The sequence below is a fragment of the Monodon monoceros genome, unplaced genomic scaffold (assembly GCF_005190385.1).
Source record: "Monodon monoceros isolate NGI ecotype Baffin Bay Population unplaced genomic scaffold, NGI_Narwhal_1 Super_Scaffold_15, whole genome shotgun sequence".
Lineage (NCBI taxonomy): Eukaryota > Metazoa > Chordata > Mammalia > Artiodactyla > Monodontidae > Monodon > Monodon monoceros.
Genome location: NW_021703771.1, coordinates 74,663,774 through 74,690,335, shown reverse-complemented (window position 1 = coordinate 74,690,335; position 26,562 = coordinate 74,663,774). Strand labels below are relative to the sequence as shown.

The 26,562-nt window shown below is 39.3% G+C and overlaps 1 protein-coding gene across 7 annotated transcripts in view; it reads right to left on the bottom strand.

Annotated features, from left to right (window-relative positions):
- Positions 1-26,562, bottom strand: part of ESR1 (estrogen receptor 1) — a 493,708-nt gene that overhangs the window by 169,722 nt on the left and 297,424 nt on the right. For 6 of the 7 annotated variants that reach the window (XM_029224354.1, XM_029224355.1, XM_029224357.1 and 3 more), the window contains exon 4: positions 12,455-12,571. The exons of the other annotated variant lie outside the window; for it this stretch is intronic. In XM_029224354.1, coding sequence (XP_029080187.1) covers positions 12,455-12,571 — 117 coding nt within the window. The remainder of the gene's footprint in view (positions 1-12,454; positions 12,572-26,562) is intronic. 7 annotated transcript variants of the gene reach the window in all.

The following is a 26,562-nucleotide window of genomic DNA, read 5'->3' as shown; positions in this document are numbered from 1 at the left end:
GCTTTTCTTTGACTTAATGTACAGTTTTATTTATTTGTTATGATAGTTGTAGTATTTGGTGTCCTTACTTTTTATGCCTAAAATTACATAATACATTTCCCCCAGGACTATGCACTAGGCAAAAAGAGAGAGGGAGAAAGATGGGGGAGAGAGAGATCATTACAGTTAGCGGTGTTACTTCAGTCATGCTTAGTGATCTGAACAACAGACGAATGCCAAGAGAATGGCTCATCTAAACATTAAGATAAACCACCTCTTCTCCTTTTCCTATTAGCATTAAACTCACCATCAGTAACAAATATTTACAAGATATCACTGTGCTATCAATAAAACAAGAATATGACACTCTCTGCTTCCAGAAATTAAAACGCTAACTGCATAGATATGAGATGAATATATTTTTAAAATACAATGCTAAGTCGTTAGCTTGGCTGAACTCAGTCTGGTGCCTAGAAGGTGAATCCTATATCCCATTCAATTAAGTGTTCAAATAAACAAAGATATATATTAAGGCTGGGTGCTGGTGGAACCGCACAATCAAAGGACCAGAAGCTAAGGGGCGTGGGCACTCTACCACTCGAGAGGCCAGCCTAGGGATGAGACTCAGTGACAATACTGAGGCCAGAGCTGAGTGGTCTGGGTATCTATGGGTGAGAGTAAAGTCTAGACACAGTTCTAGCAATGAGAAATGAGCAGTCAGATAAATAACCTAGTAGTCAAAAATCAAAGCTTTATGCAGATGGAATCATGCCAAAGACTGGAAATGAAAATGAGGAGGCGGAAGGCTGACAATGAAGTATATGTTAAAATCAAGGGTGGTGAGGTCAAGCAGTAGTCAAGCGTCAAGACGGCACAAACTGCTCTCTTGCGGTTGGAATTGACTGTACACCAAAGTGTCCAGCTTGTCCTCAGGCTGGCAGGGTTCAGGATGCTCAGTACCTGGGTTAGCACCAGGATACTGACAAGCAGCTCACCTGACCTGATTAACACAGGGAAGGAATATAAGAGCTATTCCGAGGAAAAAGGTGATGACTTACAGGGAGTCCTAAACGAGTGAAAGAGAGGGGCTTTAGCAATCAGGGAAACTTACTACGAATAAATAAAGTATTAATAACTAACTTCAGATTGAAGGGAGGCAGAAAGGGAAAAGGTACATTCTGTGGTCAATGAGCAGACCTGCTTGTTGTAGCCAAAGGTTTCTTAGGACAGTAGGAAAAAGTCTGAAAAAAATTAGGTGTGATTCAGAAGATAGAGAACTCTGAACGTCAGGCTTGGCAGGAGTCTAAATTATAGGTTCCTCGAGGCTAGGCACTACCTTTTATATATCACTGATTATCCAAGCTGAACTAAATACATAATAATTAATTGCTAAATAATCCTTGATTAATTGTGACAGTGTAGAATTGAATTTTATATGGAGACTAGAATTAAGTACATAAGGCAAAAATTGAATGTACTCTTTATTACTGCTGTAACCAACTTTTATGGAGGGCTCACTACAGGCCAAATACAATACTAAAAGCTATAGATTAATTCTTACACAAACTTGTTAGGTAGATGTTATTACTGTCCTCATTTGGCAAATAAAGAAACTGGGGTTAGAGAAGTTAAGTATCACGCTCATGGTCATACATGTCTAGACAGAGCTAAATTTTGAATCCATGGGGTCTGATTACCAAAGCCAAAGACATAACCACCATGCTACACCATATATGAAATATGAAACCTAACATTTGTGTGCCAATTTTTAATTATCAAAAGATAATTCATGCCTTTAATTCTCAGAAGAGCCTGATGAAGTAGTTAACGTTTTCATGCAAGTATGTTTTCTATGAGACTGGGACCCACAAAGAGAAAGAAATAAATCTAGTATGGGCAGGACTTAACTTGGCAATAGGACATATCCCCGTGAATATCAGCCGGAAGTTGAAACCCCAAAGTACAAAGGGCCAGCCAGCAAACTTGAGCTTGCCTGATCCTTGAGAGCACTGAAAGATATCACTAGGGTCACAACTGGTGGGTAAACTGAGGCAGCAGGAATTTTTAGGCCAACTCCAGTCCTAGGTCTCTTGAGGGAATGACGGGGCTTGGTCACCTTTTATGAGAAAAATCTCTTTCCATCATTAGGTTGTCTAGACGTTATGCTCAGTGACCATGTTTTACCCTGTGTCTCCAAACACCTTCACATAGTAAATGCTCAGTAAAGGTTATCTGTAAATGACTTAGGCTAAGAAGTTTGGACTTGACCTGGCATTTGTTAGGTAAAATTTTCTAAATAACAGTGCCAAAAATGTAATACAAAATAAGTATAATAGTAACTAGTCTTAAGCAAGCTTTTAAAGATACCAACCCCTAGGTATAACTTTGTATGTTTCTCACTACTTTTTACTTCCTCAGTCAAGCTTAAACTAAACAATGTGTCACCTCCAGATGTAACCAGAACATGTCTTTATAATGACTCCTCACTTTACCTTCAGTCTCTCTTAGGGCTGGTATATATTTCCATGATTTCCAAGAGGTCTCACCTCAAGTGTGTTGGTTTACGCCTACTGGATAAGTTTTCAAGGAAAACTCACCAGACTCCCTTGTGTGGTATTTAAACCAGGAACTTCTCAAAATTCACTATCTTTTCAGCCTCTTCCTTTCTCTGTTCCACAAGGCAGACGCCAGAAAGTTTCACCAGCTCCTGGGACTCAAGTCTTAGGCATGACTATTACATCTTTTTAATAAAAGACAAGAACTTACTGATCTTCTCAAAGTCCTATCTCAACAAACTTTGTTCTTGAACTCTTTCTTTGATGTGGCTAAAAAAAGTGTAGTGATATTATAGCCATCTGCTCATATCACTATGGACATCAAACTCATTTTGGTGACACTCTTCACTCCAAAGAGATTGACTTTCCAAGCTAATCAATGAAGAGAATAGCTTTGTCCATTCCAACAGGTTTTTCCAGTTGCTGATTGCTCTGCAAATTTACCTTGAAATATAAATATGATAGCTAGTGAGGTGGTTCCTCATACTGGGAAACTTGTATACATACCTTTAGCTTTAAATTCTGACCCTCCCATCATAAAACACAAAATTTAAGATTTGAAAGATGCTCTAGAGACCACTCAGTCCTAAGCCCATATTTTTCAAAAGTGACAATTGAGTTCAGAAGAATTACGTGATCTGCCCAAGGGTCTTGAAAGAGCCAGGTTCAGACTGGACCCTTAGCCAGGTCTCCTTTTACTTGACAAAGTTACCTTTTTTTATAGCAGAATAATCTAAGTATTTAAACAATAAAAAACAGATGGGCTTTCAACAAATATTGCAACTGTTACCTGAAAATAGTGAACACCCTTGGCCTGAAGGAGAAAATGTCCTTTTTAAATGATATTAAGCAATAGGAAGTAATTAAATATTAAGTAACTCTTTTTAAAATAACCATCACACACTCCATATAAATGTAATGTGGTACTTCTGCTGTGCAACTAAGCCAGATGCGTTGATTAATGTTTTTGTTGAAGAAGAGTAGTATTTTGTGCCCATAGTAATTGTTCCTAAGTCATAATTTGGTCTGTGTGATATTAGTATCTTACTTATACATGTGTCTACATTTCATTATGATCTAAATTACTCCTGGTCAGTAAGGCAGTGCAGTATAATGAAAAGAGCCCTGAACCAGGTGTCAGGAGTCTTGGCTTCTGGTCTGAGTGGTTAACTAGCTGTGTGACTTGGACGAGAACAATGAGCTGAAAAACAAAGAGGTGGACTAGGGGATCTTTTAAGTTCGTTCAGCTCTAAACACCGTTTATTATCCTAATCACAATCATTGAAACAAAATGAAAACACATGAAAATGTATGAGGTCTTAGGCTTATAGAATTTAAAAACAGCAATTTATTCATACAATTACTGCCCCCAGAGTTCTGCATTTTGTAAATACTATTGACAGAAAGGGTCCTTACATCATCTCAAAAACGATTTGCTTTTGCAAAATCAAATTATAGGAACAAGAAAGACTGATTTCTGGAATTTTTGGAAAAACCCATCAGCATTTCTTTTAACATTCAAGGTGAGATATGGTCATTCGTGAAAAGGTAAATGAAGATCCCTCTTCCTGTCCTTTAAAAACCAAAATGACCTCTAAATAAGCAATCCAAATGACTTCAAATTATAGGAACAAGAAAGACTGATTTCTGGAATTTTTGGAAAAACCCGTCAGCATTTCTTTTAACATTCAAGGTGAGATATGGTCATTCGTGAAAAGGTAAATGAAGATCCCTCTTCCTGTCCTTTAAAAACCACAATGACCTCTAAATAAGCAATCCAAATGACTTCAAATTATAGGAACAAGAAAGACTGATTTCTGGAATTTTTGGAAAAACCCATCAGCATTTCTTTTAACATTCAAGGTGAGATATGGTCATTCGTGAAAAGGTAAATGAAGATCCCTCTTCCTGTCCTTTAAAAACCACAATGACCTCTAAATAAGCAATCCAAGTGACTTCAGCATAAAACAGTGAAAACAGTGTTCTAACTATAACTTATATAAAAGCAAAAGTACGACTGGCAGTGCTTCTTGGTTCATTTTATATATGCAGTGAACTTCTACTGAAATATTAAAATAGCCTTACATTTAATTGTTTTCTAACATCCATTCATAACCAATTGTAACATACATGAAACCTACATCTAAATGCATTAGTGAAATACAGCACATCTGAAACAAGCCCATATTTTTCCAGAAGTACTGGTTCACGCCTACTCCTGGTTTTTTTCCTGCCCTATTGTGTCCACTCATCATGTATATAAGGCAGGCGCGAAGATAAAATTCACATCCATATTCAGCACCCCTCACACAGCTGTCAGGAAAGCTAGATGGGGGATTCCTGCACTGAGCATGGAAGAAGGGTAAATGAACCTATAAGTCCCTTCCAAGTGTTAAGAGTCCATGACTCTCTAATTATTTTTCAGTTTCAAATCTGAAAAGTTCATATTTCTGGTTGTGATAGATTACGAAAAATGGTTCCAGTTTTTTAACCTTTGCCAGATAACTCTGAAGGCCCCTCTCACGAAACCTAAGGACTCAGCCATCTGACGGGCATTGGCCCTTGGACATCAGCTGATAATGCAAGCAAAAAGCTTGAAATGGGCTTGTGATTTGGGGCTTGTTCTCTTTTGTGCCTCTGCCATTACTGGGAGAACACACCTGGACTAGCCTGCTGGAGGATGAGAGACTTGTGAAGCAAAACTCAGTCATCCTAGTTGCTCCAGCCAAAAGAGCCAGCTGACCTCCCGACATATGAGTGAGCCCTGCCAGTATCAGCAGCTTCCCAGTCTCTCCCTGACATGTAAGAGATGCTTCTTGTTGTATTGCCATTGAGATGTTGAGGTGAGGTTCTGCTGTGTGGTGAAAGCTAACTCCTGTACAGGTTTTAATTTCCAAGCCGATATTCTCCCTTAATTAGAAAAACAGGACTCTTGACGCTCAATCTATTCAGAGCTCAACACTTACAGTGTACTTTCAGTTGTGCTCATTCATTCTATTAATTTGTGCATGCTACAACTATTTCTCGACTGTCTATTAGATGCAGGCACTGATCCACGCACTTGAAATACATCAGTGAACAAAACATACAAGCATGTTTTGTTTGTTTGTAAGCACCCATCTGGAGCTTATGGTCTAGTAAGGGAGACAGACATCAAGCAATAAATCATCTAATAATTAATTCTATGGCATATTAGAAGGTGAAAATGCGGGATGTGTGGGCTGTGCTATTAAATGCAACAATCAGGATAAGCCTCATTGATAAATTGATAATGGAGCAAAGAATCTGAGGGAGGTGACGGAGTTAGGTGCCCAAATATTTGGGGGAATGGCATTCCAGGGAGAGGGAAAAGCTAGAGTAATTGGTCCAAGACATAAGTGCGCCTGACACGTTAAGAACGCCCACGTGGTTTAGGGTAAGCGGGAGAGAGCGGAATAAGAAAAGAAGTGAAAGAAGTAAGAATGGGGAGGAGATACGGTCTTCTGGCCACTGTAATGACGTCAGCTGGATGAACGGGGAAGCCGTGCAATGTTTTGAGAAGTGATATGATTTGATTTCCATTTTTAATGTATCTTTAGGGAGAATAGATGGTAGGGAAGCAAGGAAAAAAGCAGGTAGGGCTTTAGCAATAAGCTGGGAGAAAGATGATGGTGTTTCACGCCAGAGTGTCAACAATACAGGTGATGAGAAGTGGTCAGATTCCAAAAATATTTGAAGATAGAGCCACCAGAATTTCCTGAACATGAGGTATGGGAGAAAGAGAAGCGTCAAGGTTAACTCCATTTGTTTTAGCCTGAGCAATTCAAAAGATGAAGTTATTAGCTAGGATGGGAAGGATTGCAGATAAAGCATGTTTGAGGGTGAAGCAGAAATTCAGGTTTGAACAAATTGAGTTTGAGATGTTTCTTAGACACTCAAGTGAGGAAGACACCTGAGAAGTTGTATACAGAAGTCATGGACTTGGGAGAAACTTTGGGCTAAAGGTATAAACTGGGCAGTCATCAGCATATAAATGGTATTTAAAGTCATGGGATTAGATGATACCAAAAAGGAGCGAGAAAAGACAGAAAACAAAAGAGAAAATAACGTGAATTCCCAACCCTGCCTTCTCAAAAAGCTTGGATTCACATGCAGCTACAAGTCTCACAAGGATTGTTGGACTATCCCAAGAAAGAAATTCACATTTACATTCTTTTTTTTTTTTTTTTTTTTTTTTTTTGCGGTACACGGGCCTCTCACTGTTGTGGCCCCTCCTGTTGCGGAGCACAGGCTCTGGACGCGCAGGCTCAGCGGCCATGGCTCACGGGCCCAGCCTATCCGCGGCATGTGGGATCTTCCCGGACCAGGGCACGAACCCGCGTCCCCTGTATCGGCAGGCGGACTCTCAACCACTGCACCACCAGGGAAGCCCCACATTTACATTCTTAATTCATTGATTTGGTTCTCCTGTCATTAACATTAATAAACAGTTACTTCTGGCAAAAAAAAAAAAAGGGCCAATGTAGGATCAAAGGAAACCTAATTTTCTGGACTGGAAGCGCATCCCATCAATGAAACAAATTATAGTAACACATGACTATAAATATTAAACTTAGGCAGAAGGAAATATTTTATTTTCCAGCTCTTCATTGGGCATCTCAGTTATTCTGAACCCACAGCATACATTTCCCCATTTATATTATTATTTTTATTATTTTCTCACTTTAAAATTGTAACATTAATTTGTTAAATTTATTTATTGTTTTGGAATATTTCTCAAAATTAAATTGCAATGTTGTCACCAAAATAAAGACTAGTGACAATTATTACTTTATCTCAAATTTCTTCTTAATGTGTTACAAGGAAGCACAACCAGGATGGGCAGTGCATGAGTCCTGCACATCAATTAATTTCTGGTGACAATTTCCTTGTCTGAAAAACGAAAACCTTGCCACCAACACACTTCCGAGTTTATCGGGAGGAATTTTAACAAGTTTGTATAAATCCCTAGCATCATAAAATGATAAACAACAAATCTCATTCATCATGAAGCTATATCTAGCATATGACACCAAAAAGAAAAAAAAGAAAAAGCAGATGTGTCTAAGCCAGGGTTTTACTCCCCACAAAGGAATTAGATATTCATACTTAGTACTAGTGATAAAATTGCCATTCTTTTCCTTCCAAAAAAATCTGTGCTGAGTATTTAGGTAAGATAGGAATTATTTTTAGGATAGGAGATCTACAGGCATACCTCATCTTACTGTACTTTTAATTTCTATTTTATTTTATTTTTTTTGTGGTATGCAGGCCTCTCACTGCTGTGGCCTCTCCCGTTGCGGAGCACAGGCTCCGGACACACAGGCTCAGCGGCCATGGCTCACCGGCCCAGCCGCTCTGCGGCACGTGGGATCCTCCCGGACCGGGGCACAAACCCGTGTCCCCTGCATTGGCAGGCAGACTCTCAACCACTGCGCCACCAGGGAAGCCCATCTTATTGTACTTTGAAGATATTGCATTCTTCACAAACTAAAAATTTTTGGCAACACTGCATAAAGCAAGTTTATTGGTGCCATTTTTCCAACAGCATTTGCTCATTTTCTGTCTTTGTGTTCCTTTTTGGTAATTCTCACAATATTTCAACCTTTTTCATTCATATTATATTTGTCACAGTGACCTGTAGTCAGTGGTCTTTGATGTTACTTTTATGACTTGCTGAGGGCTCGGATAATGGTTAGCATTTTTTAGCAATGAAGTGTTTCTTAACTAGGTACGTACATTTTTTTAGACATAATGCTATTACACACTTAGCAGACTACAGTATAGCGTAAACATTAACTTTTATATGCACTGGGAAGCCAAAAGAATTTGTGTGACTCACTTTATATTTGCTTCATTGCAATGGTCTGGAACCAAACCTGCGATATCTCTGAGGTCTGCCTGTAATCACTAACACTTGTGTTGTACTTTATAAAGTACTTCACATGTTATGAATTGTGACCTTTACAAGAAACTTGTTAAGTATAAATTATTTATTTTTATTTTACATCTGAGGATAATGAAACTCATAAAAATGACTGTAACAGGATTGCTCAGCAAATCTGAGGGGAAGCCAGTATTTGGTCCAAGAATTCCATCTCTGAGGTTTTCCCCTTTCCACCAAACCAAGCTAGAATGCCAAGTTCTTGGATAATAATATACACCTTGGAAGTCACATGGTCTGAATAACACTCTGGGTTGGACTAAACCCAGCAGTGGCTGGCCAAAGCTCTGAACTTCCACTGGCCGCTGGTCTTCCATTCTCATCTTCATCTTCCATCCAGGTCTTAACTTGTCTTCCAGATTTTTATTTGCCACTTCAGGTGCAGATGTCCCCTTTGTACAATGAAGATTCTGATGGAAGGGACTAGGTGATTATCCATGTTTGTACTCTTCATAATAGCTCACCCTTAAGCAGCCCTGAACAAATAGCTATTTAAATGAATTAAGTCATTATTTCATGGGAAATAAGTATCTTGAACACTCACTTTGTGACTTGCTTAGTGCTAGATCAGTAGGCAGGACAGAGAGTCTCCACCATCGTGGAGTTCATGGACAGATGCTGAACAACTAACAACAATAGTGAGGAGGGCTCAGGGAAGAGTTGTTTCCTATGAAAGGGAGAACACAAGAAGCTTAACCTAGTGTGGGGCAAAAGGAAGACCTCCCTGAAGAAGAGACATTTAATCTGCCACTTAAGGTTGAAGGGGAGGGAGACAGATGAAAAGGAAAATGCAAGCTAGGCAGAGGCCAGCAGCACTAAGATGGGAAAGTGCATCCCCTAAAGCATGTCTTAAATCCTGCATCTTACTGAACCATCGTGGCTCAGGACCAAATCTAATAATGAGGTTGGGATTTTCAGGGTACAGCAGGCATCGTAAGAGATTAAATTTCTTCATGTAGATAAATCATGCACTGTTTTGGATCTTTAGGGTACTTTAATAAATGCATTCTACCTTGCTATAAAAGTAGGAGGGGGCTTCCCTGGTGGCACAGTGGTTGACAGTCCGCCTGCCGATGCAGGGGACACGGGTTCGTGACCCGGTCCGGGAAGATCCCACATGCCGCGGAGCGGCTGGGCCCGTGAGCCATGGCCGCTGAGCCTGCGCGTCCGGAGCCTGTGCTCCGCAACGGGAGAGGCCACAGCAGTGAGAGGCCCGTGTACCATAAAAAACAAAAAAAAGTAGGAGGTAAGCTTGTGGTTCTCTCTCTTTTATCTGAAATGAAACATTTTATTTCATATGGAGAGATTCAGTATTCGAATTGGTCTCTAGCCTGGTTCAGACACTGGATTCTTGTGAAACCAGTAGGAAAACGTTGTAAAGATTTATCTAGTCACAGCTGTTCTTTACAAGTAATTTCAAATTTTATAGTTGGCTATAACTGTACTTCCAGCTGTAAATTAGGTCTTTACTGGGTGGGATCTGGGGAGTTGTTATACAAGGTGTCATGAGGTTATGTGTGGTATCCCATACTGTGGAAGAAAAATAAATTATATTGCATTATGGCAAACACTATACATATAATTAAAATGAGATGTTCTCACAGCCTATAGTTTTACAATTTTAAAGCTTGTCGTAAAACTTATACACACGTATAAACTGCCAGAAAGACACATGTTTTCATTTTACGTAATGGATACTAACAACTGCTAAGGAATCTCTATGGGAAATTGTTATGGACTGAATTGTGTCTCCTCGAAAAATCACATTGAAGCCCCAACCCCAGTACCTCAGAATAGTACTAAATTTGGATATAGGGTCTTTAAAGATGTAATAAAGATTAAATGAGGTCCTAAGGGTGGGGTCCTAATCCAACATGACTGGGGTCCTTAAAAGAAGAGAAAAAAACACGACGGATGCACACACACAGAGAAAAGGCCACGTGAGGGCACAGCGAGAAGAGGACCACCTTCCAGCCAAGCAGAAAGGTCTAGGGTGAAACCAACCCTGCCGACACCTTGATCTTGGACTTCCAGCCTCCAGAGCTGTGAGAAATCAATTTCTGCTGTTTAAGTCACCCAGTCTGTAGACTTTGTTATGGCAGGCTGAGCAGAATAACACAGCAGCAAACTAGGATAGATATATATTTTGCACTCATAAATATACATGTACAAGTACATGCATGCACACATACATTGACTATGTGCAGTAATTATCTAAAGTCCTATTTGAAAGCAGTGGGAAGATTTTTATTACGTCTTTGCATGTTAAATTTTTTGTTAGATAAAAATGTGTATGCATAATTTATATTTATGCATCCAGATTGTATCTGGATGTTAATTAAGAAAAACAGAATTGTTTCTATGAAGTGGGGTCAATGTATGGGTACCCTCAAAGAAAAAAAATGTTTGGACCAATTTACAAGTTGATCATTTCAGCTTTTAGAGAGAATTTAAGAGTCTGGGCTTAATCTACCTACAATTGCCAAAGAAGAATATTAAACTTGGACTCTACTCTTTCAAAGTAAACTTTTTGCATGTAGCTGTTTTATTCCTGTCACTTATCAAGATACCTTAAGAAGCTTTTTGTGAGTTTAATTAAGCCTGACTAATTCTCCAACAGTACAAAGAAAAATGAATTCCTTAAATATTTAATCCATTTATGACTCAAAGTGTCATTTTCTGAATGTGGCTGTTAAATTCTTGGAATTAATTACCCTTTGAATCAAAGCTGCTTTTTCAGACACCCAAGACATATAGTCACAGCTCACACAATGTGTAAATTCAACATTTCATCTGTTCATCAAGATAATTTATTCCAAATGCTGTATTCAAAATCTCAACCCGGTAGATTTATTTATGGCCATTAACAAAGGAATCTTTGCCTATAAGCACCCTAATAATCAGGCATGACTGTTGGTTTTTCCTCTGCCTCCCCCTTTGTCCAAGTGTTAATGAGTTAAAGGTTAGCTTCCCTCTATTTACACAATCGCTACTCTTTTTCATGGCCACTTTGTTCTCCTTAACTAATCTCAAGCCTCCTCTCCAGAAAGATTTTTTCCCATTCTGATCAGCAGGCAGCACCATCATAGGTCTGTCTCTCTCCTTTATATCATCCTAAAACACTGGATGCACCCATTCCTTTATTTCAATTACACATTTCCTCTTGTTCTCTCCCAGTATTTTGAAGGCTCTTCAAGACTAGAAGTGTTCTTCAAAACTAGATTCCAAAGAATACAAGGAGATCAGGCAACCACATTTATGGAGCACCTAATGTTCCCAGAACCAGACGCTGGATTCCAGTATAAGAAAACTGGAAGACTGGATACATGAGGAGACAGAAAACCACACATACACACACCCACAGCACAAATACACGGACACAGATCCCAACCACCTCGTGACGCTAGTGCTCAGAAATCAATGCATTGTTCCCAGCTCCATACTGGACGCTGAGATTATGGGAGCTGCTAGTTAACTCAACTTCTAAAGGAGAAAGCTGCCTTTTGATTGAAATTCAAATTCCCTAAGGGATGTGAAGGGATTGAAAGATGACAAACTAGCTCTTTAGCTTTCACATGTACAAGTCTCGGTGTAAGGAAAGTTTCTTCCCAGATACCGTTTTCTAGCATTAGGAACATAAACAGTAACGGAAAAATATTTCTAGAATAATTCTCTGAGCAGTCTTCTTTTCCTTCCACCACCACCTCCCACACACTTTTGATTTTAAATATAAGTATTTACATTGAAAATATGAAACACAAAATAGTGTGTTCGGATTTCTTCTTTTTTAATAAAATGTGTTATAAAAAATAGTTTTGTTGTGAAGAAAAGTGAGAATAGGAAAACAATTAATTAGAAGAGAAACCACTCCACTCCCGTGGTGACTAGAATGGAAATGGCCAGCAGTGGGTGGGGGACAAGGACCTCATGGTGGGCACCCTGGGTCCAAGGTACCTACCCCCTTTCATCATGCCCACTTCGTAGCACTTGCGTAGCCGGCAGGCCTGACAGCTCTTCCTCCTGTTTTTATCAATCGTGCACTGGTTGGTAGCCGGACACATGTAGTCATTATGTCCTATCGAAAGCAAGAGGACAGAATTAGTATTATTTCAGGAAATTTAGTCGGTTGGAATCTACAGGGAAGCTGTCTGTGGGATGTTTTCACATCTCTTCCTTGGCCTTTCTATGTTGCTGCCTCAACCCATCATCCTTTTTTGTGTCCTTCTTGCAATGTTAAAAAAAAAAAAAAACTCTCCTACAATTAATTTCTGCCTCCCCAAGTTGCTTTGCGAGTTCTTTAGGCAAATCCCCTTCAGTTCACACAGCCTATATTTGGGGGCATGATGTTTTATATATATATATTCTCAAGGTTAAGCTTTCTCAGTAGATAAGCCCTTTTTTTTTTTTTTTCTTTTGGACCCAGGCCACCCACCAAAATTGTTGTCCAAATAGAGCTGTTAGAACTTTCAGACAGAGGGTTTCAAAGTGGCCTTTCGTACAATATAATTTAAAGAATCTTTAAGTAGGTCTTCAAACACAGCACAGAGCACCTAAATTCCACTTGGGGGGTGATGGGCTGTGGTGGTGACCAAGGTCGATCCTTAAGGTAGTAAGTCAGTTCACCACTCACTAGCTGGAAGACACTGAGCAAGTTGGTTAACATCCTTAGGCCACACTTTCCTCCCGGCACCACTGCATAACATTATTCTAAGAACTAAATGTGAGACTAGATGTCACGGGCTTAGCGCAGTGCCGTGGGTAGGGCAAACACTGAATGAATATTAGTTGTTGTTGCTGTTATTTTATTCTAAATCCTCTTTCTTTTCTCTCTTGCTTATTGAGTCTCTCTCACTCCAATGCTTCCTTCTAATTGGCTTTTTTTTTCAAGGTTTATTAAGATATAATTAGCATATAATATTGTGAAATTTGGGGGGGACCTATGAGCTTCATGAACTTGGATGTCCAAATCTCTCCCCTGTTTTGGGAACGTTCTCATCCATTATTTATTTAAATAAGCTTTCTATCCTTTTCTCCCTCTCTTTCCCTTCTGGTTCTCCAATAATTCCCAAGACTGTTTCTCTAATGATGTCCTGTAATTCACATAGGTTTACTTCACCTTATTGGCTTTTATCATGTCATGCAAGTCTGACCCACAAAAAAGGTCTCCCTTGACCCACAGCACTCTCGAACTTCTATCTTATATCCTGTCCCTCCTTCTCAGCTCAACACCTAACGGATGTCTGCACTGAAGGTCTTTTTCCTCCTTTTCTCCTGCCTGGCTCAACCCAAGTCAGTCTGCTTTCCACCTTTGTTGCTCCACAAAAACAGCTTCCCAGAAACCGCCAATGACTTCTGTTGCTGAATTCAATAGACACTTTCAGCCCACATCACACTTGACCCATCAGAAGCATCTGACAGTTTCTTCCTTCCTCTTGAAACATGCTTTTCCCTCGGCTTCTGTAACACAAAATGCTCCCAGCGTTCCTTCTACCCCTCAAACTGGAGCTTCCCAGGGTTTGCAGATTTGCCTCCCTACATGCCACAATAATCCAGAGCTGCAGAGGGCTCAATGCCAGGCCCTTTCCTCTTCTGTGACTCTGAATTCTCCCACCAGAAAATCTATCTCACGCCTACGGCTTTCATCACCACTAAATACAGATGACGCACAGACTTAAACTCCCAGCCCAACCCTCTTCTCTGAGCTCTGGGGACAGGTATCCAATTGCCCACATGCAGTTTCTGCTCTAAGATTTAGAAGTCACCTCCATTTCTTTATGCCTCAAAAGAAGTCTGGTTGATAATGTACAGAATATTAAGCTTCACAAATTAAAAAGTATTATTGGTATGTTTTTATAAAGCAGCCCATTTATATGAGTCTAAATACTTGCACCTCTTGGGAAAACATCCTGAATTTAGACTAAAAAATGATATGTACTATTTTAAAATATGCTTTCCATTCACAAAAAACAGTGAGTGTATATGCGACCTTCTAATTCAGATTCTCTGTTTAAGTCTCCATTTTCTCATTTAATAAGGGCAAGACTCAACATGTAGTGAAATGTTTTAACTACAGACCTCTTTGTTCTTTATTCAACTTAAGGGTCAGCCCAATTAGAATAGGGTGGAGTGAGGACTTGATAAGAAATGTTGGTCTCATAAAACTCGATTCTCTATCTTTAGATATACATTATAAAAGTCACTGTATAAACAGGCTTCAGATTAAATTAACATCTGCATTCTTCTATTGCATAAGAGGAATCAACAAACAGTTAAAACCTTGTAACTTCAGTAAGAGACCACACACTGCCTCGAATACCCAGGCATAGTTATTACTTTTAGAATCTTCCCTATTAACAGGGGCAAATTGAGGAAATAATAGAATCAGAAATAAAATTTACCTGGGCAGATATAAACTCTAGGCAAAAGGTGTATTCTTCTGACACCTCAAAGAAACTCTTAGTGTTTGGTCTTCTATGATGTTTATGTAGTACATGTTGACTTATTTTAAATCTTAAAATATAAGTTTATATCAGAAGAAAACAGTTAATAATAATTTGAACCAAAAATTACTTTGATTCACTTTCTTTCCCAAAAGCCAGAAGTTCTGCAAGCCAGAAGATGGGAGAACTGAATTGGGTCCAAAGTCAATGGTTAAATCTTATGTTTGGATTGGTCAGCCATCGTAGATATGTATCTTTATAAAATCGAGTGAAATTCCTGAACTAACATGTTTAACACATAAAATATGCGGGATTTGTACAATCGAATTCATCGCTTAACAAGAATGAAAATAGACACACAAAAGAACCAAGTTCATAATGCAAACCTTTTGTGACAAAGCTGGGCTTTCTCCTGCCTAATGTACGTGAACATTTAGAATTGACAGATTGGCAACAAGAAAAAGTTAACAAGTACTTGTTTCATATAAACAATTAAAACAAATTCTTCTTAACCAAACACCATTAACAACTATTTATTTCTAAGTCTTCAACTTGCATCAGAAGAAAGGAAAACACGAAAGTTTTTTGTTGGCTAATGAGTATAATTTTGTAAAGATGTGTTCTTAAAGCAACTGATTTAAGTTTCTTTAAGAAGAAATTTCTTTTTAAATGTTATTATTTGGTCTTGTAAAAATAATGGAAGAGAAAATCTTATTGAATTAGAGTTCATTTAAAAAAAAAACTCGCACCAACTATCTTAATGAAACATACAGTGTCTTTACTGAAGAGACTGAGGAACTCTGTGTACCTGTGACCAGATCAGCCCCAAAGTTCCTCTTGCATAGAATGAAGTGCAAGAGGCCAAATCCAAGATGTGAGCTGCAAGTGAAGGTTTGGAGAAATAATCACTATTTTTTTCTTTGCCCACCAAAAATTAAAGCCTTTGAGCTAATGTAGGGTTTGAATAATAGGAAGCGGGGGTGGGAGAAGGGATGAGGCAAGAGAACCGTAAGCAGGAAACGTGAAGGGTCAGGAGAGGAATTACTAGGAATTGCCTGTAAGCAGGAATTACCAGACTCACCCCCGGCTCCAGGGGCCTCACACAGAGCTCTTCCCCAGGCCTCTCTGGGATTCTTTTCCTTGACTTTTCATTTCCCCCTTTCTTCTTCTTTTCCCTCTTTCAGCTATTTTTGCATTATTACCATCACACAGAAAGTCTATATTTGTTAGTTACCAAAAATAAAATAAATAAATAAATAAGGGCTTCCCTGGTGGCGCAGTGGTTGAGAGTCCGCCTGCCGATGCAGGGGACACGGGTTCGTGCCCCGGTCCGGGAGGATCCCACATGCCGCGGAGCAGCTGCACCCGTGAGCCATGGCCGCTAAGCCTGCGCGTCCGGAGCCTGTGCTCCGCAACGGGAGAGGCCACAACGGTGAGAGGCCCGCGTACAGCAAAAAAAAACCAATGGTCCATATTCAGAAATTCAAAAGAAATATAACAACAGACCAAATTAAAACAAGCAGGGGAGGATGTGGAGAAAAGGGAACCCTCGTGCACTGTTGGTGGGAATGTAAACTGGCGCGGCCGCTGTGGAAAACAGTATGGAGGTTCCCCAAGAAATTAAAAATAGAACCACCATACAATCCTGAAGTGCCACTTGTGGATATGTATGCAAAGGAAATGAAATTGTTATCTCGAAGAGATATCTGTACCTCCATGTTCATAGCAGCGCTGTTCACAATAACCAACGATGGAAACAACAACCTACGTGTCTGTTGACAGATAAACAGATAAAGAATATGCAGAATATATATAATGGAATATTGTTCATCCTTAAAAAATAAAGAAATCCTGTCATTTTCAACAAGGTGGATGAGCCTGGAGGGCATCAGTTAAATGAAATAAGGCAGACAGAGAAAGATAAGTACTGCATTGTATCACTTATATGTGGAATCTGAAAAAAAAAAAGTCAAACTCATAGAAACAGAATAGAAAAGTGATTGTCAGAGGCTGGGGTGAGGGAAATGGGGAGAAGCTGGTAAAAGGAACAAACTTTTAGCTGTAAGATGAATAAGGTCTGAGGAGCTAACGTATAACATGGTGACAATAGTTGGTAGTGCTGTATTGTTTAATTGAAATTTGCTCAGAGAGTAAAACTTAAATGTTCTCACCCAAAGGAAAAAAAAAAAAAAAAAACAGAGAAAAAAGTAAATATACGAGGTGATGGATGTGTTAACTAATTCAAAGGGGAGAAATCCTGTCACAATGTATACATATATCATATCATCACAATGTACACTTTAAATATCTTACAATTTTATTTGTCACTTATACCTCAGTAAAGCTGAAAACAATAACATAAAACAAGCAGTAACCTGAGAGGAATTTAATAGTGTGTATCCTTACTTTTGTCACCCTTTTCCCTCAGTGCTTTCTGGCAGTCACCTCAGACCAAATCTCTTTACCAAGCTTCCCACACCTGCCCCCAGTTCATTTAGACTCGACTATCTCACAGACTCTTTGAGAGGTATGTGTCCCAAACATAACTGACCATCTTCTCTCCTCACCTACCTGTTCCTATTCACCAACACACCATGGCGCCTGAAACATGCGTGTTGTTCTAGACTCTATCCTCTCCCTCACTCCAACCCCACACACACATACTATAAAAACCTACCAAATCAATTATTTTAAAGTTCTTTTTCAAAGCCACATCAGCTTTGTCCTGGGCCTGCCGTCACTACCACAGTCCCAAGAATTTCCCACCCAGGTTATCACGACAGCCACGGCCTGCAGCCTTCCCCTGCCAATCATGCCCCACCACGTTGCCAGATGGATTTTTTTTATGTCTCTTCTGTAAAATGTTCATTTTTTTCATCTTTATTGGAGTATAATTGCTTTACAATGGTGTGTTAGTTTCTGCTTTATAACAAAGTGAATCAGTTATACATATACATATGTCCTTATGTCTCTTCCCTCTTGTGTCTCCCTCCCTCCCACCCTATCCCACCCCTGCCAGAGGGATTTTTATAAAATCACACACCATCATGTCACTAACCCACTTTAATAGTCTGATGTTCCTCAAAGCTCTCAGGGTAAAATCTAAATGCCTCAAGACGGCTCACCAAGCTGTTCCTGATCAGCCCTTACCTCCTCTCCTAGCCTTCTCTCACCACCCTCTAAGTCCCATCCAAGCTCTAGCTGTGTCTTTCTGTTCACTCTGTGCTCCTTATCACCCCGGGGGCTTTGCACAGGCCCTTCTTTCTTGTGGGAACACACTTCTCCTACTCTCGGACCAATTGACTCCTACTCATATTTCAGGTGTTATCAGTTGAGATAGCAATTCCTCTGGGAAATCCTTTCTGCCCCTCCAGTGATGCCTGTCTTTTGTCCTGTCATAACACCTACTACATTGCCCTTTCATCGCTGTTTCAACCCCCAGGTCACTTTGGGTTTGACAAGGAATGGACTATCTCTGTCTCATTTGTCACCAGGTATCCTGTGCCCAGCACATTATCATGGCACACAGTGGAGCTCAACAAATGTTTGTTATTGGAACAAAATGGAATCCCTAAGCTCTGTGTTGCCCCTCCCTCGCCCCCTGAACCCCCTCTGTGGAGCACAGGCCTCCTGAGGGGGCAGACTGGAGTTGTGAAAAGGAAGACCCCCCAACAAAGCAATGGTCACTACCTCCCAGGACCCCAAAACTCAGGTCCACAAAATCAAGACTTGGTCCTATGGGACAAAAGCAGCAGAGGGAGAGGCAAGTCTGCTCTTCAACACTGGATGGGGCCAGACATTAGCATAAAGGAGCAGGTCTTCACAGATGTGACAGGTCAGGAAGTGAGAAGTAAGAGCTTGGATAACCCATGAATTATCTCCACCACTATTTCTATTCTGATGCCTTGCTGGTTTTCTAAGATGAGTGTATTTTATGACTGCCCCCAAATAAAAATCAACACGTTCTAATTATTTCAAAGCTTGTCCTTTATAGAAATGTTTTCGTGAATTGTATTTTTTTTTCCCTCTAACATTTTGGTTATGTATGCATGATAATATGGTTCCTTTTACTAATAGTGATTTCTTTTAGGAGTGTTTAAACTTTTTTGGAACTTCTACTTTATGACTTTTCTGAAGTTCAGTTCTACAAGGTGATTAACAATTTCTTCCTCTCATCTCCCCCCTCTCACTGCCATCACCAAGAAACAGATTTAGCTGTGAAAATAATGGGTCCCTTTTATTACTTCCCATAAAAAATTTAAAGTCTTATAAATGAATTATTAACAGCATCAAAGTATTAGTAGGGAAGGAGGCACATCTTAATTGAAGGGTTTCCTACATATAAACTACATGGACCCTTCAGTAACTGAAGCTAAAATACAATGTGTACTGCTCGTCTTAATAGTTAAAGATATTTAACATATTTGCTTCAATAATATTACATAAATCTGAACATCAACTTGCCTCAATAACAGTTCTGTGATAGGTATGTAGTGTAGTTTTCTTTTTCTTCCTTTTTTACTACTTTCTAACTTGTGGATTCAGAAGTTGTACTTGAACTGTGCTTTCCAACTATTTCTATCACTGACACATTTCAAAGTTTGAAGGAAGCACACACACAGATTTAAGTCATAACCAGAAAAACTTCAAATTATATGACATCAACTCTTATTTTATGATTTTTTATGAATGAGCTCAGTAAAAATATACACAGTTCTCTGGGGGAAAAATGAATTAAAATCAAGAAGACTGATGAGGTCAGGCAAAAAGCCAAGCATGGTAAGGAATAAGCACTTAGCATTTTTTATGAAAATATGAGTAGTTAGCTAACTGTTCATATTTTTAAGGCATGGAAATGAAAATGAATTCTCAAATTAAAGATAAATTAACTCTCCAGTGTTTAAGCAACCACAAATCCCCCCCCCAAAAAAAGAGGGTCAACTTTAGATAATCTTATCTGAAAGTCTCATTGTATGGTTTCAACAAAATAGTATTTCATTTTCAACGTCCCATTCTTTTATACCTGATTAATCCATAAATTTAGCTAGCATCTATAAAGCTTGGTTACCTTTTCATTAAAGGCTCATTGAAATTAGAATTTGAAGTATCCAAGTACACAAATTGTTTAAGGTGCCAGATAAGATGTCAAAATCAGTATTTCTTTCTCCTTCTAAGAATCAATATGCATTTATAGAGTGTTAAATACAGTTTCAAATTTGATATGGAATCACAGGATCGTATACATCTTTGGCCAAGAGGAAACCTCTAACTTTTGTTTTATCAGTGAAAAATTATTCTTTTCTTGAGGTGTTAAGGTACAGAAAACATAGTTTTGAGCCTTAGCATTGGGAAAATAAGGGTTTGCTCATGAATTTTCAAAGCACTGCAATATAAACAAGCAACCATCCCAACCTGAGTGGGGGCTTCCAGCTACAGCCCCTCCTCAGCTTGTTCATTTCACACTTGTGCATGAGATCGTATGACCAAACATTCTTGCTTCTAAGAAAACTGACTCATTTGGGTACTGACCATGATGTGCCAGGCACTGCGTTATACACGGATTATTTCATTTAATTCCCCAGCAACTCTATGAGGAAGGGATTATATTTATCTCCATTTTACAGATGTAAACCTATGATAAAAGTTATAAAGCCTGCTCAAAACCACACAGCAAGCAAGTGGCAGAGATGGGATTTGAAGCAAGGGCTCCCTTGCTCCAGAGATTGAACTCTTATTCATATATGGAAGGCTCAACTTCCCCAAAGGACAAGACCTTCACTCAGGAACTGTATCTACTTTCCAGAGGCAACAATGGGAAGACTCTCTGCAACTGGTTGACCACTGAGTGTTCTGCTTCTTAGAAAGCTCATGCATGAGAAAGTAAAAAGTGAGGAATTAATAAGACCAATGTTACTGTCTTCTATTTAACTATCTGAAAGAAAAATACTGTGCAAGGCCAAACCAATATTGAATTCTTTTGGCAACAACATTTGACTTAGATGACAGGGATGAAATGAATGGTCCAACTCTCCTGGACATGACTGTACAAAGGAACAGAAGTCTAGTCCTCCCTTACACTCCAAGGAAAATATTGACTTCCTGCATTATCTCCAGCTACTCCAACCCTGACTCATGAGGGCTGCTTGATCTTAGCAGTGCCCATACATTCATCGACTGTGACCAAAGGAAAGAAGTGTCATGGGAGTTGCTGGCTAGCACTGAAGAACCAGTCCAAACGGCGATGCCGTGGGGCCCTGCTGGCAAAAGGAAAAAGAAGACTGGCAGGGAATCTGTTGTAGAAATGAGAGTTCAAAAGCGTTTTTTAATGAAAATGGGAGTGTATAATTTTCATTAAAAAAATGAAGAATCCTAAAGTATTCAAAGTTATGTCAAGGAAAAACTCATACCAAAATACGCACTAATCATCTCTGAGTAGTAAAGTAGATGAGGCAGAGAGAAGATGTGAAGAAGTTTGAAATAGCTTTGCCAAATTCTTAGGGCTCCAGAAGTGGAGGAAGAAGTCAAAGATTCTGGTGGTTTGTGCCAGGGTGTCTGATCATTGACCACAAGGAGGATCTGATTTGGGAGGCCAGTGGGAAAAAGAGGTGCAGAACAATTTTAAACATGTTGCATTTGAGGCTTCAGGAGCACACCAACAACCAACTACCCAGCAAGTTATTGTAAATGCAATACTGAAGCTTGGGAGGCAAGTCAAAATGAAGTTGGAGATCATATGATTCAGAAATTCTACTTCTGGGTATATGCCCCAAAGAATTGAAAGCAGACTCAAACAGATATTTGTACACCCATATTCACAGCAGCATTATTCACTATAGCTGACAGGTGGAAACAACCCAAATGTCCATTGATAGATAAATGGATAAACAAAATGTGCTATATACAGTAGTCCCTCCGCCATCTGCAGGGGATTTGTTCCAAGAACCCCAGTGGATGCCTGAACCACAGACAGTACAGATACATATATACCATGTCTTTTCCTACACATGCATACCTGTGATAAAGTTTATAAATTAGGCACAGTAAGAGAATATCTGAATTGCTAGCATCTCTACTCTCACACTTTGGTGTCATTATTAGGTACAATAAGAGTTACTTGAACACAAGCACCATGATACCTCGACAGTCGATCTGATACACCAGATGACTACTAAGTGACTAACAGCAGGATACAGTGGATAAAGGGATGATTCACATCACCAGGCAGGACAAAGCTGGATGACAAAGGATTTCATCTCGTTACTCAGAATTGTATACAATTTAAAGCTTAGGAATTGTTTATTTCTGGAAACTTCCATTTAATATTTTCAGACCACAGTTGACCACAAGTAACTGAAACCAAGGAAAGCAAAACTGCAGGTAAGGGGGGATTACTATACATAGAAAGGAATTTTATTCAATCTTAAAAAGGAATGAAATTCTTTTTTTTAACTTTTATTTTATATTGGAGTATAGTTGATTAACAATATTGTGTTAGTTTCTGGTGTACAGCAAAGTGATTCAGTTATACATATACAAACATCTATTCTTTATCAGATTCTTTTCCCATATAGTTTATTACAGAATACTAAGTAGAGTTCCCTGGGCTATACAGTAGTTCCTTGTTGATTATCTGTTTTATATATAGTAGTGAGTATATGTTAATCCCAACCTCCTAATTTACCTCTCCCTCCTCTTCTTTCCCCTTTGGTAACCATAAGTTTGTTTTCTAAGTCTGTGAGTCTGTTTCTCTTTTGTAAATAAGTTCATTTGTACCATTTTTTAAAAAAATTCCACATATAAGTGATATCGTATGATATTTGTCTTTGTCTGACTTACTTCACTTAGTATGATAATCTCTAGGGCCATCCGTGTTGCTGCAAATGGCATTATTTCATTCTTTTTTATGGCCAAGTAATATTTCATTATATATATGCACCATTCATCTGTTGATGGACATTTAGGTTGTTTCCATGTCTTGGCTATTATAAATAGTGCTGCAACTAACATTGGAGGGCGTGCATCTTTTTGAATTATGGTTTTCTCCAGATATATGCCCAGGAGTGGTATTGCAGGATCATATGGTAGCTCTATTTTTAGTTTTTTAAGGAACCTCCATACTATTCTCCATAGTGGCTCTACCAACTTATTTATATTCCCACCAACAGTGTAGGAGGGTTCCTTTTTCTCCATACACTCTCCAGCGTTTATTGTTTGTAGACTTTTTGGTGATGGCCATTCTGACAGGTGTGAGGTGATACCTCATTGTAGTTCTTATTTGCATTTCTCTAATAATTAGCAATGTTAAGCATCCTTTCATGTATTTTTTGGCCACCTGTATGCCTTCTTTGGTGAAATGTCTATTTAGACCTTCTGCCCACTTTTTGATTTGGTTGTTTCTTTTTTTGATATTGAGCTGCATGAGCTGTTTGCATATTTTGGAGATTAATCCCTTGTCAGCCGCATCATTTGCAAATATTTTCTCCCATTCCCTGGGTTGTCTTTTTGTTTTGTTTATGGTTTCCTTTGCTGTACAAAGCTTTTAAGTTTCGTTAGGTCCCATTTGTTTATTTTTGTTTTTACTTGCATTACTCTAGGAGGTAGATCCAAAAAAAAAAAAAAAAGGATATTGCTGTGTTTTATGTCAAAGAGTGTTCTGTCTATATTTTCCTCTAAGAGTTTTATAGTATCCGGTCTTACATTTAGGTCTTTAATCCATTTTGAGTTTATTTTCGTGTATGGTGTTAGAATGTTCTCCCCATGGACCAGGCACTGTGCTAAGTGACTTCAGCCCTTTATCTCATCTTAACATCATAACTGAGGAGGTAGCGTACTGCAATTCCCATGTTATAGAAGCAGAAGCTGAGACTTCAAAAGACTGAGTAACTTACTGAAGGCCACTTGGCTGGTAGCTGGAGGAGCCACGACTGAAATCCAGGTCTGTGTCATTCACAAGTCCTGGTTCCCCCAGTAACAACACAATAGGGTTGGTGAAATGGAAAGAACTCGAGAACTTTTGAACCAGAATGCCTAAATATGTTACAATTGACACTGTAATAAAAATAGAATTCCCTAATGTAATCACTGTATTATATCTTTGGGAGGGCATTTCAGAAGCAGCAAGGAAATTAAATAAAACCTGTGATTTCTAATCCTTCCACAGTTAAAGTTATGAGAGCTTAATCCCATGAAATACATTCATCCATAGGTTACAACATATATTAGACAAAAATCTTTCCGGAAAACCTTTCAGCACGCTCCAGCGTAAAATAAAGAAAAGAGAGAAAGTAGAAATAAGGTATTGAGGAAGTAAATAAAAAATTTACATTCTGTGAAAGAACAACTGCAGTATTATGTTTAGAACCGAAGTTTGACTCAGATATTAAAGCGAATATTCCCTGATTTACAGCCAATGCGACAAGCCAAACAAAATGAAACAGAATTTGGCTGTCTCAGTGAACACATTCCTAAAAATCCAGTGAGGACATTCAGTGTGCCACGATCCGAACGATTTCACAACCACATCTGTACGTTAATGGCATGCAAATAAAAACAGTATACCTTCATAATGCATCCCCAAATTATATTTTTACAGCTAATCAGTTCTAGTATATCTTATCAGTGACAGCAACCACCTACAAATGACATTTTATTTTATTTTTTAATGAAAGTATTTTTTAATAAAAGTATTATTTATACCTCAGTCTATTTTTAAAGGAAAAAAACTTTAAAGGAATTCTAGGAAAGATACTCGTCCTGGAAAGTTTAGTTTTCTAAATGAAGTAAAGGGGAAATCTTCTATCTACTTGCCCTCGTCAGACCCCCGTCTGCTAAAAATTTTGGCCAGGGCAACAACATGATCCCTCTCCTTGTCTGGCCTCGCTTACCATGTGCAAAACCACAATTGTTTTAAGGCCATGGCACAGGATCAAACCAACAGCTGCAATAAAGGAAAACATAATGAAATCAGTAACCACCAGCTCATTGTCAAACCCCAGAGACCATGAACCGCTTCCCATAACGCCTCTTAGGGCTCAACCCATAAGCAAGGGCTGTTCCACAGCCCAGAAAAGGACTTTCTGAAATTGCTCCCCCGGAACAACTGATAAGTATCAGACAAAGAGGGGACCAGCGTGACAATCGGAGCAATCAGTTCCATGCCAGTCCGTGTTCTGCTCACCTCAAGACCCCTCTCCTTTGCTCTGTTCAATTGTTTCCAGAGCTTTTCTTCAAGCTTTCTTCCTTCCTGTGTTCATTTAAAGTCCAAACAGTGGTGGCCAAAAACAGTAGAAACAATTTCAAACTGTTCTTGTCCCAAGCTGAAGAGCAAATAAGAGGAAACTGGACAAGCGATCAGAGCAAGAGGGTAAAACTCAGAGCCTGAGCAGAGCTGTGCTTCAAGTCCTGGATGCCTAGAACCACCGATAAGTGCATCGCCCCACCCTGCCACCTCTGGGTCATTGTGGTGCTTTAAAGAGAAAATGGAAAGACTATTTACTAAGATCCGATGTGGTGTGGAATATGAATGTCCTTCAAGCTGCCACACCTGAATGTTCCCTTGTAGGCGTTTGACCATCAAACTGCTAAATAAGGGGTTTCATCCACGTTCAGGAGGCCTCCAAAATTAACGCCCCAGGTGAAGCTCCTCTCAAACATCCTGGTAAAGATAAAAGAAGAGGCAGGAGCTTCTGATCCCACGGTCAGAGGTCTCTTCTAGCATGTTTTAACAGATGAGTTCAGACATTTTCTTAAACTGAAGTCCACTTCAAATAAGTGGAAATAAACCAAAAGACAATCTGTCAAACTTAGAAAGAACTACTAGTCTTCTTTCTCAGCTTGAATACCAATTTCTCCTAACAAGTAGAAATAAATGGATACTGGTTTTCATTCACTGTGTTGCCAGTGAACCTTTACAGGATGGTTGTTGGATAAAACAAAACAAAACCTATGCATAAGGAGAATTGTTTTGTACTTAATTGTACCTATTTGCATGGTAAACTTAAATCCAAAATAGCACAGATAATCTCTTGCATTTTATGGTCCTCATGGTGGGAGATGTTACTTCACCATAAGCTGCAGGAGCCCTGCAGCCTGGCAAAGAGCTGTGCGAGTATCAGACGCTCAGTAAGTGAATGAGTGGGAAGCAGAAGTGGTATTAAAATCCACACTGTCTGGGCATCCAGACAGCTCGAGTCTACGTGGTCATACTGCCCCGGAGGGAGCATGCTCTCAGACAAGCCGCTTCACCGTGCTTGGAAAGTTTTCTCATTTCTCAAAGGTCTATATGCAGTCCACACCCCATTGTAGCTGATGAGAACGAGAGAGCCTGGGAAAATCTAGAGTCTCCTTTCCCTCCCCTCTCCAGAACTAGCCTCAGGAAATAAAATGGCATAGCTGTATGGTCTGAACAGGCCTTTTGATGTCTTGGACGCAGATCCTCATCTGTACAGAGAAAGGGATGAATCTGCTGATCACTAGGGCCCATTCTAGTTCTAAACTATGATTATTCTCTTTTCTCACTTTCCTGAAGTACACATTTCCTTTTCACCTGGCTTCTTGGGATTCCAGATTGATGATTTTTTTTTGGCTACTGCCAAGAGTTGACCTCCACTGGTGGTCGTGGCACTAA